Source organism: Coturnix japonica, chromosome 3 (assembly GCF_054131305.1).
Source record: "Coturnix japonica strain WE chromosome 3, WE-NBRP24, whole genome shotgun sequence".
Lineage (NCBI taxonomy): Eukaryota > Metazoa > Chordata > Aves > Galliformes > Phasianidae > Coturnix > Coturnix japonica.
The window spans coordinates 49677132-49695367 of record NC_140665.1 but is presented as its reverse complement, the minus strand read 5'-3'; the positions used below and the strand labels follow the sequence as shown (position 1 = coordinate 49695367).

The 18236-nt window shown below is 41.5% G+C and overlaps 1 protein-coding gene across 6 annotated transcripts in view; it reads right to left on the bottom strand.

Annotated features, from left to right (window-relative positions):
• The window catches only part of SYNJ2 (synaptojanin 2), a 57758-nt gene extending 40806 nt beyond the window's left edge, over window positions 1–16952 (bottom strand). The window contains exons 1-3 of one of the 6 annotated variants that reach the window (XM_015858301.3): window positions 16572–16952; window positions 9400–9486; window positions 779–1049 (exon numbers count right to left, since the gene is read on the bottom strand). In XM_015858301.3, coding sequence (XP_015713787.2) covers window positions 779–1049; window positions 9400–9486; window positions 16572–16692 — 479 coding nt within the window. In that variant the 5' untranslated portion in view covers window positions 16693–16952. Of the gene's footprint in view, window positions 1–778; window positions 1050–9399; window positions 9487–16571 lie in introns of those variants that run through there. The other 5 variants (XM_015858304.2, XM_085543481.1, XM_085543479.1 and 2 more) reach the window with 5 other exon arrangements.
• Window positions 16953–18236: the final 1284 nt, after the last annotated feature.

Below are 18236 nucleotides of genomic sequence, written 5' to 3'. Positions count from 1 at the left end.
TACTTTAGGCCGCAACCTCATTTATCTCCAGTACAACTATACTTCCTATGTATCTTTCTGTTTAAAACAAAACAAAAACCAAAGTCATAAACCAACACTGACAGAACTTGCAAAGAAAGTCTGTCTTCATGGTGAACCCACCCACCTGATATAAAACCCAGCACTTGTGTTTTCCTTTCCTATCAACTGATATTTTCAACAAGAAATACTGTACATTATAGGCACAATAAGAATTGCAGAGCAGTTGATCACTGGAGTCTCCTTCTATGCAACACTTACACTGAGCTGCAAACATACTAGTATTGATGCTTTCAGCACAAAAACTATGGCACTTTATTGAAGGATTAAACTACAGTCTCTAAACTCATACATTTGCAAGACATAAGATATGTCAGCACAGATTATGTGATTTATGAAAAGTTCAAGTGGAGGTTACTGTCAGATAACTTTTAAAGCACATTATTACTGCAGGGGAAGCTATTCATAACTTGCAGAGAAGGACTTCTTTGAACAACTAAAACACAACAGAAATAAGGTTTAAGACATTTCCAGTTATTAGAATTGCATTTCACTCTCGGATTTATTTTAATTAAATGAAAGTTACTTTCTTGACCCTGCTTTACAATGAATTCACTGAGGCCACAGGTCATGTAAAAGGATGTGACAATGGAAGGTGGCACATCTGGAACACACATGTTCCTTTCTCACTGAGGATGTTTGACCTGTAACATACAGATGGGACTGACAAAAGACTTGGGTACAAACATGCAGTACTAACCAGAAGAACGAGTTACCAGATTCATAGTGGTTATCACCCTGCTTCTGAGCTCGCACAGTCAGGTCAAGGTTTGAGCCTGCATTAGGCCAGGAGAAATAGAACATCCCAGAGTTCAGTATTTTCCTCAGGGCAGTTACACGTTCCTCTTCCTTTGTTTCTTCCTGGAGAGGACAGAAATCTGTTGCAGTAATTTTGTAAACTTCAGCGTCCAGGATTTTTCCCACCGACGTACAGCCCGTCACCAGGACCAGAAAGTGCAGCCGAGTGTCACCTAGAAGGCGATAGTTACAGAAGGGTTACAGGAGGACACAGCTATTTCATTTCCTTCTGTCATGTGCAATGCTGACAGGGCTCCAGCAGAGGACAGCATCTTTGCTTCAGGAAAGAAAAGCAAACCACAAGCACATCATCCTTGGCTATTTACATTTCTGAGTTCCTTTTGACTATAGGTAAGTGAGTAAAATTGCATAATAATCCACAATATTTATACATATCCACCCTCCCCTGTACCAGATTACATTTCTCCCTCTTAGTTCATGAAGTGCAATGAGCTATCTGTCACAGCACTACTCAAAAACAAATTTCGCCCCTGGGGTGAACATACATTTTTCACTGGATTTGATTCAAGGAAAGATAGAACACTGGTCATTTGTGAAATTAAGGACATTCTTTGCTGCAGGTTTTTCAAACTAATTGAGAATTTTAAAGTTATTGAGCCTACAGAGGTTTCTGCTGAAGCTGTCTGCGTTCAACTGTTCAGAAAGATTCTGTATTACCAGTTCTCAAGATTCACTTCTTTTTGGTCACAAAACAGAGTATGCAATGTTGGATGACAACCTCAAACACTGTTAGAAACTATTCCATTTCTCACAGTTGTGAAGGAGAGGCTGAGACCATGAAGCAGCTGAACTCAAGGGCCCCAAAACTCAAGGATAAATTTCGAAGCTTGAGAACAACGCCACAAACTTTAGTACACACAATGATTTCAACCTCTCTAAAATGTTCACCCTCTCTAAACTGACAAAGTAATTAAGCGGTGACATAACAATTGTTCTGAAAATGCTGGTTCTGCCTGGAAGAAACTGTTCGATTCACTCAAATTGGCCTCTTATGGAAGCAATGTCATCCTGCTAAATTAGGTTAGTAAGAAAGGATAAAAGTAAGCCAAGATTTATTCCTCTTCTAAAGCAGAAACAACAGCTGACCTGCCAATAGCCTGCCACCAGTGAGAAGAGACCAACCCTGCTCTCACTGTAAGCACTTGTCAGGTATTGGAAGAGAGCAATAAGGTCTCCCCTCAGCCTCCTTTTCCCCAGACTAAACAGCCCCAGTTCCTTCAGTCTCTCCTCATAGCGCACATTCTCCAAGCCCTTCACAAGCCTTGTTGCCCTTCCTGGAACCTGCTCCAGCACCTCAGTGTCCTTTCTGTACTGAGGTGCCCAAAACTGAACACAGTACTCGAGGTGAAGGCTCACCAATGCTGAGTACAGGGGCAGGATGACTTCCCTAGTCCTGCTCACCACACCATTCCTGATACAAGCCAGGATGCCATTGGCCTTCTTGGCCACCTGGGCACACTGCTGGCTCATATTCCAGCTGTCCATCAGAACGCCAAGGTCCCTTTCCATCAGGCAGCTTTCCAGCCACTTCTTCCCAAGAAGTCTGTAGTTGCCTGGGGTTGCTGTGATCAAAATGCAGGACTCAACCAACTTCGCAGGATCACTCTCCAATCCTCCACAGCAGCCCGGCATTCAGAAATGCAAACAAGCTCCCTTGCAACAATAGCTTGTTCCTGAAATGTCAACAGAGCCCTTGCTTCCAGATCACCAGTAAGCCACAAAAAACTGGAGCTGGGGCTGGCTTGCAGCAGGGCTACAGTATTTGTGTAGGCACAGGGGACTGAGATGGCAAGACAAGGTGGGAGATTGGATTTTATTCACTCTGCTGTGTTCTGCTGACTTCAGTATTGCATAAAGACCAGCGTAGGTGGCATTTATTAAAAAGAAAAACAAACAACTGTTCAATCACATTTCTTTCTGTAACAAGGGAATGCTGTGCTCTCCTTGAGTGTTCTAAAGCACATTTTCTATGTTTTTCTAGACAACACTGTAGTGGAGGATCACAAACACTTATAGCTTGATAGCTTATTCCTTCTTTGCACAGGAATGTGCATAATTATAGAAGATTAAGAGAAGATGACATTAGTTATCACCATGGTAGTTCATATCCAACTAAATTCTGCTTTGCAACCTCCAGAAGAACTAAGGGGTCAGCTCTCTTGCAGGAAAGCTGATAGCTTCTGTGACTTTGATAAAACCCTGCAAGGCTAATCAGCTCAGAGTAAACTCTATTCATGACAGTTTGAAAGCAATGCATGGAAACACTATTAATGTATGCCTTTCTGTCAGTCAGCTTCAGAGATAGAAAATAATTAGTGACAGGCTCAGAGAGCCGGCTGACTCGGATGCTGAGACAAGGAGTACAAGCACTTCCACAGTCTCCAACAACTTTTCCCAGAGGTGCCTGTGGCACTCTGCACGGTCTGGGTGAGGAAGATCCTTGCCTGATGTTGCCTGATGGGTGTGCCCTCATAGCTCACTGCAATATCCTAATGACAGTGCTCATGCATGAGCCATGCCCTACCCTCACCAATAGCCCAGAGGTAGCCACAAGGTCCTGAGCAGTGAGAAAGCTGTGAGCGACCCCTCACATTCCTAGAGCCTCACGCAGCAAAATTAATGCTACCAAAAGACTATTCACCTTTTAATTATGTCACCATTAAAATCTAAGAAATTATTCACCACTAAGCTATGCAGCTATATACACGCTTTTCCCCATGTTTCCCTCATTGGCAGGAATACCAGTTTTGGTTTGGGAATCTCTTCTTTCAGTCCCTAATCTTTTTGCTCACATTGTCTCGACCCTGTGTCAATCCAGGCTGCTTACGATTTTAAGTAAACTGATATCTCCATCAAGCTTGTGAAGGAAGCGATAACTGAGTTACCTCCACCTGATCTTTTGGTTAGGCATTTTCTCAGCCAGAAAATGCCAATTCAAAGGAAAAAAAAAACCGTAAGTATTACATCTCCAAATAGTACCTCGTATGGCAGAAACCTAACATTACCAGCCACAGGACAAACACTGCTTGTTTGTCAGTCAGTGACTTAACCACTTAACATGGAAACAGATGTACCAAGCACAACCCTACCTAAACACACTTAAATGCACTGGTAGAAATTGCTTTGATTGCTACCTTCAGGACAGATGCTACTGTTAATGGTGCACGTAACTTTTATAAAGAGCAAAATTTAAATTGACTTTCTCCATTTCTAAGACATGAGGGGGTTACGTCCTTTGGTAACTGTTTGTTCAGTGGAAGGAAAATAACATTCTTAGCTGACAAGAATTTACTCAGAGATTCTTGCAGTTCCTACACAATTCATTTTTATTATCCAGCAGTTCCTACAAAAGAATGTGAGAAGCTGCATTCCTGGCTTCCTAAACCCTCCCCCACAGAAAATCTCCTGCTCTCAACAGGACTTAGAATTTCTGACAGTACAGGCAATTGTGAGGCCGTGGCATGAGAAAGAGAGGATTCTTTTGTAATGAAATTGTTTTTGCTGAGCTAACTATGAAAATACCACAATGCTAATGAAATTGAGAAGGCTGAAACACAGACATTCCTTAAAAAAGCCATAACTACTTTGTTAATTCCTGAAGCTTTAACTTTTCGAAACCACAGCTCGTTACCATTTCCAATACTGTAATTGTAGTAAAAATATTGTTACTTTCTAAGTTTGCAGTGAAACAGTTCCTATGCAAATAGCATTTAAAGTACCACGCTAGACCAGTCAGTGCAAAAAATACATCACACAGTCCAGTCAAATCCACCTGGCAGCAGCATTATGAAGCACATATGGGGCTACTGCCTTTGAAACAAGCTGAACAGTATTCAGAGTGTTTATATTTGTTCTGATCAAAACATCTATAGTTAAATGGATTTAGAAAAAAATAAAAACAAGCAACACTTAAAGACAAGAAATGAGCAGTCAAGCCTAAACCAAAGCAATGCCCTCTCTGGAGCTCCTTGCACACCTGGAGCAGGAAACCTAACTCCAGTCTTATTTCTTAAAATAGGAGCCCACAGCTGTTATCACACATGCACACAAACACACACACACAAAGTAACTAATAGAGACACAATGGGAGGAAAATTACACTAATTTGTCCTCAATGTCAATGTGCCCTGCAGAAACAGTAAGAGTGCTGCATTCAGCTGGCAGCTGCAAAGTGAATGATAAATGGGACCAGCACTAAGGCAGACTAAAAGCATCCCTGAAAACAGAAAACTTCTTTCCTGTGGTGTAATCAGGGCTCCAGGTCTGGCACTCACCCTCCAGTCTGTATCAACAGCCATATCAGCTGCTGGGCCTTCTCAACAAGAAAGTCTTTCTTTACTTCTTTCTTTTCTCTTCTAAACTTTTACAAATAATTTAATGTACAATTTTGCTTTGTATTGGCCTTTCTAAACTTTAGACACAGCTGCTCTCAATGGCTGGAGAGCAACCATAAGGAGAAAGATTTGGGGGTGGCAGTTGAAAAATTCAATGTGAGCCAGAAACATGTGCTCGCAGCCCAGAAGGCCAACCACATCCTGGGTTGCATGAATAGAGGTTTGAGCAGCGGGTCGAGTGAGGTGATTCTGCCCCTCTACTCTGCTCTCATGAGACCCCATGTTGAGCACTGTGTCCAGCCAACACAAGAAGGACATGGAACTGTTGGAGAGGGTCCAGAGAAGGGCCACAATGATAATCAGAGGACTGGAGCACCTCCCTTGTGAGGGAAGTAAGGGGCTGGGGCTGTTAAGCATGGAGAAGAGAAGGCTCTAGGGGGACCTTATAGTGGCCTTCCAATACCTGGAGAGGACATACAGGAAAGCCGGGGAGGAACTATTTATAAGGGTAGGTATCAACAGGATACAGGGAAATGGCCTTAAATTGGAAGAGGGTAGATTTAGACTAGATATTAGGAAGAAAATCTTTACTGTGAGGGAAGTGAGACACTGGAACAGGTTGCCCAGAATGGCTGTGGATGTTTCCCTGGAGGCATTCAAGGCCAGGCTGGATGGGGCTGTGAGCAACCTGGTCTAGAGGGAGGTGTCCCTGCCTATAGCAAGGGGGTTTGGAACTAGATGATCTTAAAGGTCTCTTCCAACCCAAACCTTCCTATGAAAGTGATTTAAGAGCATTAAGAACAACAATAGAATATCACAACAGTAGAAATTTCTAATTTCCTGTTTTTTTTTCTTTGAATAAACATTTGAGTGAAAAGTGAAGAGTTTCTTAGAGATCATTATTTTGCCCCATTACAGCTATAAATCATCACAATAATCTGTAAAGAACCCTTTGGAAGAAAGGTTAGAAATGCATTGTTCCCTGCAATATGTGCTGAATGCCCTATTTATGAAGTTATACAAGAGAAACAGAGGAGGAATAACTTTTTGGCAGAGAAAGAAGACAAAAATAACTCTGTCCTTATCTGTTTTTTGAAAACTCTTCTAAAGCCAACTACTTTAATGGAATTTCAGCAAGCCTGCTGCAGAAAATGCAGTTGTGGTATGTCACACCTATAATGAGCTGCAGTTTCTGTATTTAACCTGTCTACTTGACTCACAACAGTTGTTCCTCCTGTATTCTATGGGATGATTTCAGAGCAGCCTTTTAGGAGATAAAGTTTAAAGAAGGCAATATTCAAGTCTGACTTTGTCCTTTTAACTTGAATATTCCACATAAAACCTCCTTTTAAAAATGAATTCAGTCCATTTTTTTAACCACTCTCCATTCCAATATTAACGCTATTTCCTTATTGTTCCTTTCCCCCAGCACGTTCCATTTCTACAGCATTTTATCTCCTCACATATCTCTACTTCACTTGATAGTCCACTAAAAAAAAAATGTCAAAGTTATTATTGCCTCTCACCTTTCTTCAAAATTAGCAATAGAGTGCAGCAGATGATCTGATTCTAAGCAACTAGCTGAAAATCTCCAATGAAGTCTATAACAATCACAAAAAGAAATCAAGCTTTTCAAATGACACCTCTAGCCTCAAGGATATTCTTTCTCTCTCTTTTAAAAGCAGTTATACACTAGGAAATGTATTTAGCTGACCTCTTTGCCTTTGAAAATTCTTCCTTTAGGCTGTCAAACAAACACACTGCATGTACAAATAAATGTAAGAGTACACACAGACAAATGATATCAGAGTGCCTCCCTAAGTATAGCAGCTGTACTAAACTAAGTAATCTACATGATGATGGTGTATAGAACCTTCTATATGCACCCTCCTTCCTGACATCACAACGTCTAAACCAAACACTGCAAAACCAGAACTTAACACATTGCTGAAAATGTATCTGCTGCAGCAAGATCTTTTTTGGCAGCAAAACCTTGGATGAGATACAGCTCAGAAACACTGTACAATTCATTCTGCTGCCATCCATGTCACAAAAGAAAGCAGAAGAACTTAGTGAGTCATGTTAGCAGAGGGAAGTACGTAGAAGTGAATGTTATCACTGATGAGAAACATTAACTTTGTGAGTCAGCTTCACATATTTCATCTTCTTTGTGAAAAGCGTGATCTACTCTAGCAGGCATACAACGTGATTTATTTGGATCACTAAGTAACGATATTTAAGGATTAATTAAAGTGCTCAGAGACATCTTTTTATGTCTTGAAAGAGTCTCCCCTTCTGCTCCACAAATACACTCTTTTAATATCCCAGTGGAATGTACTTTGTAAAATATTTTCAGTTCATTTATTACTTATGATCCACACATTTCCAGCGGTAAGCAAAAAGAATAGTGATACTCCTGATCACTGATGGGCAGAGAGAAGCTGGCCAATTATGCTCTTGTTTGCAGCTGCTAGAATACATTACATTTAAAAAAAAGCAAAAACATTACATTGCATGCCTTTCTAGCATTAATCTTTTATGTAAGCAAAAGCTAAAGGGATGAAGGCATACTTACACATAAAATGGAAAATATGGGACTGAAAAAAAGTGGGCTGCCCTTTTACTGGTGAAATAGCAGGCAGGCAATCATCGTTGCTTTTTAAAACATGCTTAGCAGCAGGCAATGTTTGCTTACCTTTGCTTACCATTACAGCATGACCCTCCTGACTTTTCACTCAATCACAATTAGGAGTTGGCCTCCAGTAGGAACCTTTTTAAATCCAATTACCAATATAATTTTTAACATGCTTTCCAAAGCAAATCCTGTACCAGTACTTGTTAATTTAACACTAGAAGAAAAGTTGCAGTGACAGAGCTTAGGAAAAACCTCACACCTTACAGGCACTGAAGAAGGTGTTCCATAGTTAAGGACATGGGGAACACAGAAATGAAAAGGAGAAAATAAGGTTTATTTTATATCCCATCTGAAATTATTCACTTTTTAATACAAAGGCTAAAACCAGTTATATTTAGATTCCATCATGTACAAAAAACTCATCTGTAACCTGAAAAGCTTGACCACATTCCTTTACTATTACAACAGGTTTAATTAGACTCCTATGAGGAAAAACAGGTCCAAGTGCCAAGAAAAGAACAATCATGAGCCCTCCATTTTTAATTGCAGTAACAAACTGATATAAATCTCTATAGAAATGCATAATTAATTCCACAAGAATCACAACAAACAAAATGCCTGCATTCATTTAAAGGGACTAGACAGACCTAGAGTTTTAAATGCTGACACATAAATCTTTCAGATTGCAGCCACCTCTTCAGATCAATCCCATATCACATTCCTTGAGTCATACAAAGGCAAGTGAATGACAAGAAGATACACTTTTAAATAAGGCAGTGCTCATGCCACCATTGTCTTTGACAGATTCTTTGATCAAGCACCAAGTTATATGGAAATCAATCCTGTCATCCCCACAAGTCAAAAGTAAGACCATGGGAACAAAGCTTATGCTGTATTCCTTAATGAGTACAGACAAGTTGGAATTGTACAATGCTTTAATATCCTTAAGCTTTTAACACATCCTATTCATCACTAGATTAAGTCTGCTGTGCCAAGTACTATTACCTTCAAATCTATGATTGAAGTCCTCTTCCTAAAATGTGCTATTTCCATTAAAATTCCTGTGGGCAGTATAATAGCAAGTCCTGTGCTAAATCGGGATTCCCAAACCGTACCAAAATTGAAAGCAGTGACAATAAATATTCCTCACAATACTAGTTGAAGTTAAAGGCCCGCTTCTACAAATCTTCATCCATAGGAATTTACCAATTAAAGGCAATTGGGCATTATAGAAAGGACAGGGGATCTGTAGAACTACAGACTCAAATAGCCAGAATTTTTCGCTGTTTAAATATGAACCTTCAAAAAACAAAAACAACAACAACAAAAAAAGGAAATCCAAAATTGTGGGGCTATCACTTAACAGTATGCTTTTGGCACAGCATAAATAGAAGCAGATCTTTTCTAGACTGTAGATAACAGACTGCAGTGAGCTCTCACATGCTAAGTGGACAACTTGAGCCATTTGGTTCTATAGCACGCCAGTATTGTCTGGACATTTTTATAATCTCAATCATACAGATGGTCACTTACCAGACTTAAGCTGAAGCTCTCCTAAGCAGCCATAAGCGTCCATGAGTTTTTCATACTGTCCTTTAATTGCATCCTTTTCTTCTGGGGCTGAAAAGCAAAATGAAAGACAGCAAACCTTAGTTTTTGGTTCTATAGTGTACAGCAATCCAGCCCTGCTGATCTCATTCAAAAAGCAAAACCGCACAGATAGCATTAAAACCTTGTAAGAGCACAGTCATTAAAAAGAGATGGGACAAAAGTGCACGGCCTTTCCACATGCCATCCTAAAAAGAAGAGGGGGCACTCTGTCCTTCTAGAAAATGTGATCGTTAGTAACACTCTAATTCTACAGTGGAGATGCGGCATGTTAGCAGATGCCACATCAGTCTCAGAATAAAGGAATGTATAAGCACATACTGTTCTGAACTAACAGCAAAAAAACAAAAAAAACCAAAAAAAAACAAAACCCAAACACAACTGTCTGGTCACAAGCTAAAATATAATCTTTTTTTGACATACAAAAAGAGAAGGATTCTGTTTCCAGACTCTGGCAGCCTAACTTTTAACAGAATTGGATGTTTTTAATACGAGATAACATAATTCAGTGCGGACACATATCAGACATTGATTTCAAGAGAAAATGAGCTTATACCTTAATGGAGTGAGAATTATCTGTTTAAAAACAGGTAAGTAAGAGAATCAGATGCTGTTGCTAGACTTGTGTGTTTCTGCATTAATTGAGCAAGGAGCTCAAAGAGAAGCATGGAAAATAAATGTCCATCTCTGACATTCTAAAGTGGCAGAAAGGGCACTTCCACTAACATAGTTCCCATTAATTCCTCAGAAGAAGCAACCCCTCCAAAGGAAATTAAAACATGTTTGTCTCAGTTTTAGCACCTGTCACAAATAAGGAAGAATTGTTTTTTCCTCATTCTATTTTTCCCACCAGACTTTCACAATTACTCTATTTTGCTTTCTTACAAACACTTAGTGAATCACAAGAAAACAGTAAAATGCTGACACCACACACACACAAAAGAAGGAAAAAAACATAAACAAAATTCTTGCTCCGAATGTTCCACCTTTGATCTCAGACTGAGGCAGTACCTTGCAAACTTGCAGGCCAAGCACAAACCAGAAGCATTTCAGTGATGTTTTGAGCTCACGGTGATACGCTTCAAAATAAAACTGCAAGTTGGAAAGCTACCCATTAATACACCTGGTAAAGGCATGATCCAAGAGGATGGAATTTATCTCAGAGCAGAATAAGCAGCACAAAACTAACAGTGAGAAGCACCTGGCACTAGCACATACAGAAGCCACCAAAGTTTCCCAGACCATGGCAGCAGCCATCAGCTCCTGGTATGGGACGTTTCCATGTGCAGAGAGCTGGGCTTTGCCAACAGCAGTAGGGGAACACCCCTACACCTCTAACACAAAGCCACAGGAGGACAGTGGACTGTACTGTCTCTCTTTCTTGCTAGAGAAGAACTTCCAAAAACCTTCTATAATACAGCAGATTCTGATACTTATTCTAGAAGACATTTAGATCCATAATACCAAAGCAGGGACAAAAATGCTTCTACCCTGACCTGCTCCATGCAGTCTGGATAAAGCTTGCTCCTCAGGCCAAGAAGAAACAAACCCAGCCAATATATCCATGCCATATGAGCAAGTAAGCTGGAAGGCCAGAATATTTTAGTGTGTGGAAATCAAATTTTTGTGAGGAAAAGCAGCTATTTGTTATAGATATTGCAGGCTCCTATCCCATTACACTCCCTGGTGCTATATCCTGAGACAATGCAATACTGCTTGGGACAAGAATGTGCTTTAAAAAATGATACAATGAAAAGATGACCAAAGCATGACTTTACAAGGACACTACAGAGGGTGAGTCAATTTTGTATCTTATTACTAGAAATAATTATTTATAAATATTTAACATTTCTTACTGACATCTCGTCACCAAACCTGGTCTTGAGACTATTGGCTAGCATTGTGAGGACACAAAAGCCAGGACTGAAAAGCAAGCTACTAGAAAAAGAACAAAGCAACCAATGTGCTATTGGATAAAAAGCAGAGCTAAAGGGATAAATTACTACAGAATTCTAAAGTACTGTTGATGTAAAGGGAAGATATAAAACAAACTGAACAAGACTGAACAACACTGTAAATACTGTCTTTGTAGAAACATTTGACAACACATTCAAAGACATTGCTCTTTCCTAATCAGTAACATAGAATCATAGAATGGCCTGAGTTGAAAAGGACCTCAATGATCATCTAGTTCCAACCCCCCAGCCATGGGCAGGGTAGCCAGCCACCAGATCGGGCTGCCCAGAGCCACAGTGACAATCGTGTCTGCTTTTTGCTTAAGGTTCCCATTTCAGAGGTTTTATTACGTATTTCTCAAAGCCCTGAAATGTAGAAGTTGTAAGTGCTGTCTACTTGAAAATCTAGGATGACAAATGTACATTTAACTACATTCTGCTCACAAGTAAAATCCTTTCTTTTTCAAGAAAGAAAGGTGGAAAATATACGTATTCAGGGAGAGTGAAGAAAACGGGGTGCTACAGAAGCTGATGATATTCACCATGAAGTTGTGTTACTCAGGAAACAAGCTGACTTCTCCAAACACAATGCATTTGTTTGGTGTTTAACAATGGCTGCAGGTAGCAGAGAGTACACCTAGTAATTACCAAACTCCTCTAAAGCTTCCCACTACTGTTTTTTTAGCAATCTTTCCTTCCACTAAACATATAATTGAGTACCCACCCTTCTGCACTAATTACAGCTGCATTGTGTGTTTGTAAGAGCTTTATAGAATTGCATACTGCATGCATTCCTCAAGATTTTTAATACTATTTAAAAGCTTCTGATGTAAATAATATGTAAGGTTAGCATGATAGCTGAGATTTTTAACTCTTGCGAAACAAGAGGGGCACAATAATTCAACAAAATCAAATTATAATCAACCAAAAGTGAGCTGTTCTCAAAGCATAAAATATTTCAGAGCCACACAAAGACATACACCTACTTTCCAAGTGTGACTTCCTGCTTACAAAAGCTGCACATTTGATGTAATGTCCAGCAGGAACTGGCCAGGTGCACAGAACTTTCTTTATTCAAGTGGTGACCCCAGACTTCAGCAGGAACCACCACGGTTGTCAGCCCTGTTGTGCCCAGAAAGCCCAGTGACTGCAGGAAGGCACCTCAGTCCAAGGTCCAACATCATGGGCAGGCTCAGTAGAACCTTCAGCTTTCAGGTAAATCCATGGGAAGAGCTCTTCAAGAAGAAGGTTGGGGGGCAGATTACAGATTCTGGCTCTCCTCTAATACTTCCTCTGGAAGTATTTAGATATCTGCTGCTTAGCAGCTACAGAAATACTTCAGAACATGCAAGTACATATTTGCAGAGCTGTTGGACTGATGGTGATGGGGGCTTTATTTGTGCTTCTTCTAGTATTTTGGTGAAAGAGGAGTGAAATTTTTACCAGAAAGAGCAAATATATAGTTGAACAAATTTCTTATTAAAAAAAAAAAAAAAGATGAGTTAAAAAATACATCTAATATAATCTTAACATAAAAACATGTCCAGCATCTGGTGTTATATGAGTGAAGATAAATGACATGCTTACAACTCCTGTTTTTTCTCAGACAAACCTAAAGCACATTATGAATGTAAATGACAATACAACAATCTTTTGTTGCTAAAAACTTCCCGTTCACATCCAGTTCAAGCCACACAGATGTTACACAAGTCAGGCTGTATCCTCTAACGCACTATACGTCATGCAACACAGGGTTGGGAAAAGGTCAGAGTTCCAGCTAACAGAATCTGGATACTCAAAATTTTAAGCAATATATTCACCAGCTTTCTAAAGAAAAAACAATTTTCTGCTTGAAAACGTGACCAAGCAGCAGCCTGGAGAAGTTCATCCACCAGCTTTCTATATAATTGGAATCATTCTTTTCCAGTAAGGGGTTATGTTTTCATACTTGTAAGTGTGGATATGGATATATTCACTCACAGCCAAGGAATGGACTCAGAAGACCACCAGATTTGTACCAGCCACTCCTGCGGTCTGCAGGCAGCCAAGAACATAAGGGAGAAGTTCCTAAGTCACTTCCCTGTAGCTTAATCATTATGTGGTTAATGCTATATATTATATACAGTCACACAAAGACACTGACAGCACAGCCAAAATAAGAAAGGCTTCTGTCAGACTCTTTGAACCACAAAAGGTTTGTATGAGTCCACAGATGGGAGAAGTTTGGACACCATTAAACAGCAGAAAGTTTTATGAAACGCTGTATTTTACTTCTAAAAAAATAAGTAAGATTTAGGAATACAAATACAGTAAGGCGAGGAGTTACATAAATAAGGAGGCATATGAGTAAAACACAACTTTTAACTTTTAACTGTCTGTGCATCCTTTGGCCCTGCCCTTGCAGAATTACATTTCTGTGATGAATCACAGAAGCTGAACATTCCTACTGGCATCATTTCATTTCTATAATGAAGTTAGTAAACCATGTTTGCAGCTCTATGGCTTTAGTATGCAGCTCACTTCACCTGTAAAGTGTTAAAACTACTGCATTAAAAGTAGCGACAGCACTTCTATCTACATTCCCTCTCATGTAAGCAAAGGCTTCTGAAGCAGTGACAGTTTTTCCTCACCCTTCCAGCCTGTAACTCTCTTCCATGGCAGAAGCTAATTACTGATGTTCTAGTTCAGTGAACTCCTGGAGAAATTCTTTCATGCTGTTAAACTCAAAGCAGAAAGTTTTACCCTCCACCCTACAATGACATCATGAGAAAAGGAGGGGAAAAAAATACTATGAAAGCACTGTTTAATTTCTGCTAGACCAGAAAATTATGCGACTCATACATTGCTTCACTGTACAGAAAAAGGAGCTGGGGTAGGGCAGCCAGGTTCCCCACTGTGATTTTTGATTCCTTGACCTTTACAAAAGTTTCTCAAGTTAGGCTTCACTTACAGCCTGAATGTTATCAATTCAGCTTCTCATTTATGGCTTCCCAGACAGCTGAAGATCCTCATAATATTTTTCCACTACTGAAGTTGAACACAGAAACATTTCTAAGTATTAAAACTGTGAATTTTGAAATACGTTGTCATTATAACCTTTACATCAAGAGAGGAAAAAGTATCTCGTCTCCCATAAGACAGTAACACAGCTTTGGTTTATATATCTGAAAGGGTTGATTCTGAGCTTGGCAGTTTCATGGCCTCTACAGATACTGTGCTCATACATTTTCCACATATTTTTCTTATAACATTTCTTCCTCTAGGATGATTCTCAGTCCATTTTGCTACTTAAACTGGATAGCAGGAAAGGAAGTGACTTAACCTCTTCTAGTAGAAATGCAGATGCCGTGCCTGCTCAAAAGCAAACTAGACATTCAGTAATTAAGAAACAAAATAACAGACAATGAATAAAAATCTGTTTCCAAGCCTCCACTGTCCACTCATAATTATTCCTTTCTACCCTTCTATCAGATCAAGGCTGCTACAGTAAAACTGCACGAACAACTTCCAATGCTTGTACAACTAACACATTTGTTTGTATTTAGAGCATGGAAGTCTGCAAAAGACATAATCACAATTACTTCCTCATCACCACGTGCATGCAATTCTTTATATCTTCATGTCAGAAATGGACAATCAAAGTAGCCCAAACCTACTAACCTGAGGTTTGTGTTTATCTGAAATGTTTTGCAGCCAGTAACAACTTGAGGGCAATCAAAACAAAACTGACCTTGTCTCTGTTGACATCTTAACCATGGAGTTTCCTCTTCACATAAGTTTACCATCGCAATACCTGCTCCTGGTTTTCCCTCCTTTTCTGGTCCTTCCCTTCATAAATAGAAGAAAGGAACTAAAACTGGTTCAACTGGATAAACTACCTTTCCCTCTAACATAGGAACAGAACCAGGCAGGAAGAGAAACTAAATGAATTAAAATGGCAAATCTATTAACGCAAAGCGGGCTGGATGCCAGTGCATGAATGATCACAGCTATCTCCAGAGGTGACTTTCCAAAGGCATGGGAAACCAGCTTTTACAGCAGCCACCATGGAACTGCAGAATTGCAGGGGTTGGATGGGACCTCAAGAGATCATCAAGACCAACACCCTTCTAAAGCAAAATAACACACATTTTAGAAGAGAATAAATCAATTCTTCAATCACTTCCACACTTCTAGCTACAAGTATTCAGGTAGAAGACAGCAACATTGTGAGAGAAAAAGTATTTTAAGTTGATGATTCCTTAGATTATCAAGATTGTAAATAACCTTCTCAACGACTGCTTCTACATAGGCCTGGGGCTGTTAGTTGAACACTGGTCACTTAGTTCTACTTGTGCACATTGGCTTTAAACAGTGGAGTTGCTCTGGGTTTGGATCGGAATAACAGAAGCCATATCAAAATTAATTGATATCAACAGACAATTTTACTGTCAATACAGTTTTAGATCAGGGAGGAGCACAATGCTGGTCTGTCCTATCAGACCTGTTACTTTGACAGCTCACTGAAAACCAACCAAAAACATCCAGAATAATCTTTCTGCACAGTCACGTCCACTATTACCAACAAATTCAACAAGCGACAGAAGTATCTCAAAGTATCAGACAGTATGAAAACCCGGTAACACAACACAAGGCGCATTGTGGCAGTAACAGAGTTTTATCAGGACAGGTTAAAATGTTTCCACTTTCACAGTCCTTCTCATGAAAACCATAGGCCTCCTGTAGACCTAGCCGGCCTTCTTCACTCATAAAAAGCCAAACACTGATAACCTGGAAGCCTTGCCACCGCGCATCGTGGAAGATCTAATCCAGCTTCCCGTTGCTCTCCGTGCGTAATCAGCACGTCTGATCTGTTGACCAGCACCGATGCAGCCGGAGAGAAACTTCAGGCACCGAGTCCCATCCCGTCAGCGGGACCCTACTCCTCATCCCTCTCCGTGCCGGTGGCCTCGAGGAGGCTACAAGCAGCCGGAGCACGGTGGAGGCAGGAGGGACGGGGCTCGGGCTGGCGTTAAGGGAGCAACCTGGCACCCCGGCGTGGCAGCGGGGTCCCTGCAGACCGCCCATCCCCGCGCCTCCCGGCCGCTTCCACGCACCCACGGGTGCCCCGCAACGCCGCTCGCTGCCCCCGCCCCGACTTACTGAGCGCCGCCATGGTGCCGGCCTCCAGCAGCAGGCAGTCCTGGCGGCCCCGAGCCTCCAGCAGCGCGCTCGGCCCCGGCTCCTGCTTCCACAGCAGCCGCAGCCCTTTGCTCAGAGCCATGGCAGCCGCCGCTCACCGCACCGGGCGCCGCGGGTCTCCGACGGAGCTGGCGTCCCGCAGCCGGGCAGCGCCCTTCCCCTCTCCCCGTTTCTCTTCCCACCCACGCTCCCTCGTAAACTTTCCAGAGTCAACTTTGTCCCTTCGGCTCCTCCTCCTCCTCCCCCGGGGCAGGTGTGCTCCGCCAGCCCTGCCCGCGGCGGAGGGGAGGAGCAGCGACATCCACCGCCTCGACGCGGCCGCACAGCGGGGCGGTAAGGACGGCAGGCTCCGGCTGCTGCCCCGCTCCTCCAGCCGGGCCTGCCCCGTGGCGGCGGGGTGAGTCCTGTCCACGCCGTCGGGGAGCGGAGACAGTTTGGAGTGTTTTCTAGCTGAAATCCTACTTACACACGGATGAAACGAGCGCGATGGGACCTCCGCTCTCTCAAAGTCCGGAGGGTGTAAAAAAGGGTGTGAATTGATCATACTCGCTTCTAAAGAGCAAAGGGATGCCTTTCTTACTGCTGCCTTATGCAAAAGGCACACCGAGAAGCTCTCACATCTTCCTTGTCTCTCACCTTGGCTTCTTCTCGTACAGAAAAGCGCTTTCTTGAAGTAAACTGCTGGAAATACCACTTAAACAATCACTTTTTGGAGCTGATCTGTCTTTTGCTGTGGAGCAATTGTATGTGTCTGACATGGAAAGTGATTAACTTCCAAGCTGAGGATTCCCCCAGGTGAAACCATTCTCTTCTCCAGAGCAGCTGTTTTCACCCAGGCCACACACCCTCATTAACTCCTCAGCATTTTTATTTATTTATTTTTAATTTCATCCTCCTTTCTTAGTGAACTTTTATTTCCTGTTCTTCCAGCTCTTTTTGCATTCCCTGTATTTACGGGAGAAGGAGAGAAGTCCTTCTGTCTATCTCCCCATTAGATGGGGAGGAATCCTAAAGATCTCATGTTTGCTGACCGCAGTTGTGTGCAATGCAGTGCACATAAAATGGCAACACTGCTGAATTAGAAGGTGAGTGTCTGTAGTAGCAGGATAGCAAAGTTTATTTCCGTTCACTCACCTCCATCAAACAGACAATAATGTCCATTCGATCTCTTACAGAGTTTTCAGCCTAAGTTCTTTGGCTGTAGGGAGAAATTCAGCTGTTGCCTCAGCTGCCATGGACAGCTGTAATTCCTGAAACACTTTTATCTTCTTCCAAGTCATTATTCAGTTTTCACTCCTATTTTCAATCCATCCCCAGACCCCAGTTTACCTCTGAGACAAGCTGCGCATAACAATGACTCCCTCCCAAGCCCTTACGGAAATGAGGTTCTCAGGGTCTGCAAACCACCTTAATGAGAAGGAGTCCTGGTGCTGACCTTAGCAGGTGGGGCTGTTACCAAGCAGTGCAGCAGAATTAGCATTATTCAGCGTTCTGCTGGGATGTGAGGAAGAGTGTGAGCCTTGGATCCTAAACTTTGGGTTATGGGATGGATGAACGTCCACGTCAGCTTTTGTGTGCTGCTGAGTGGCGTTTGCCAACAGGGGGACTTACCCACAAAAAACTTGT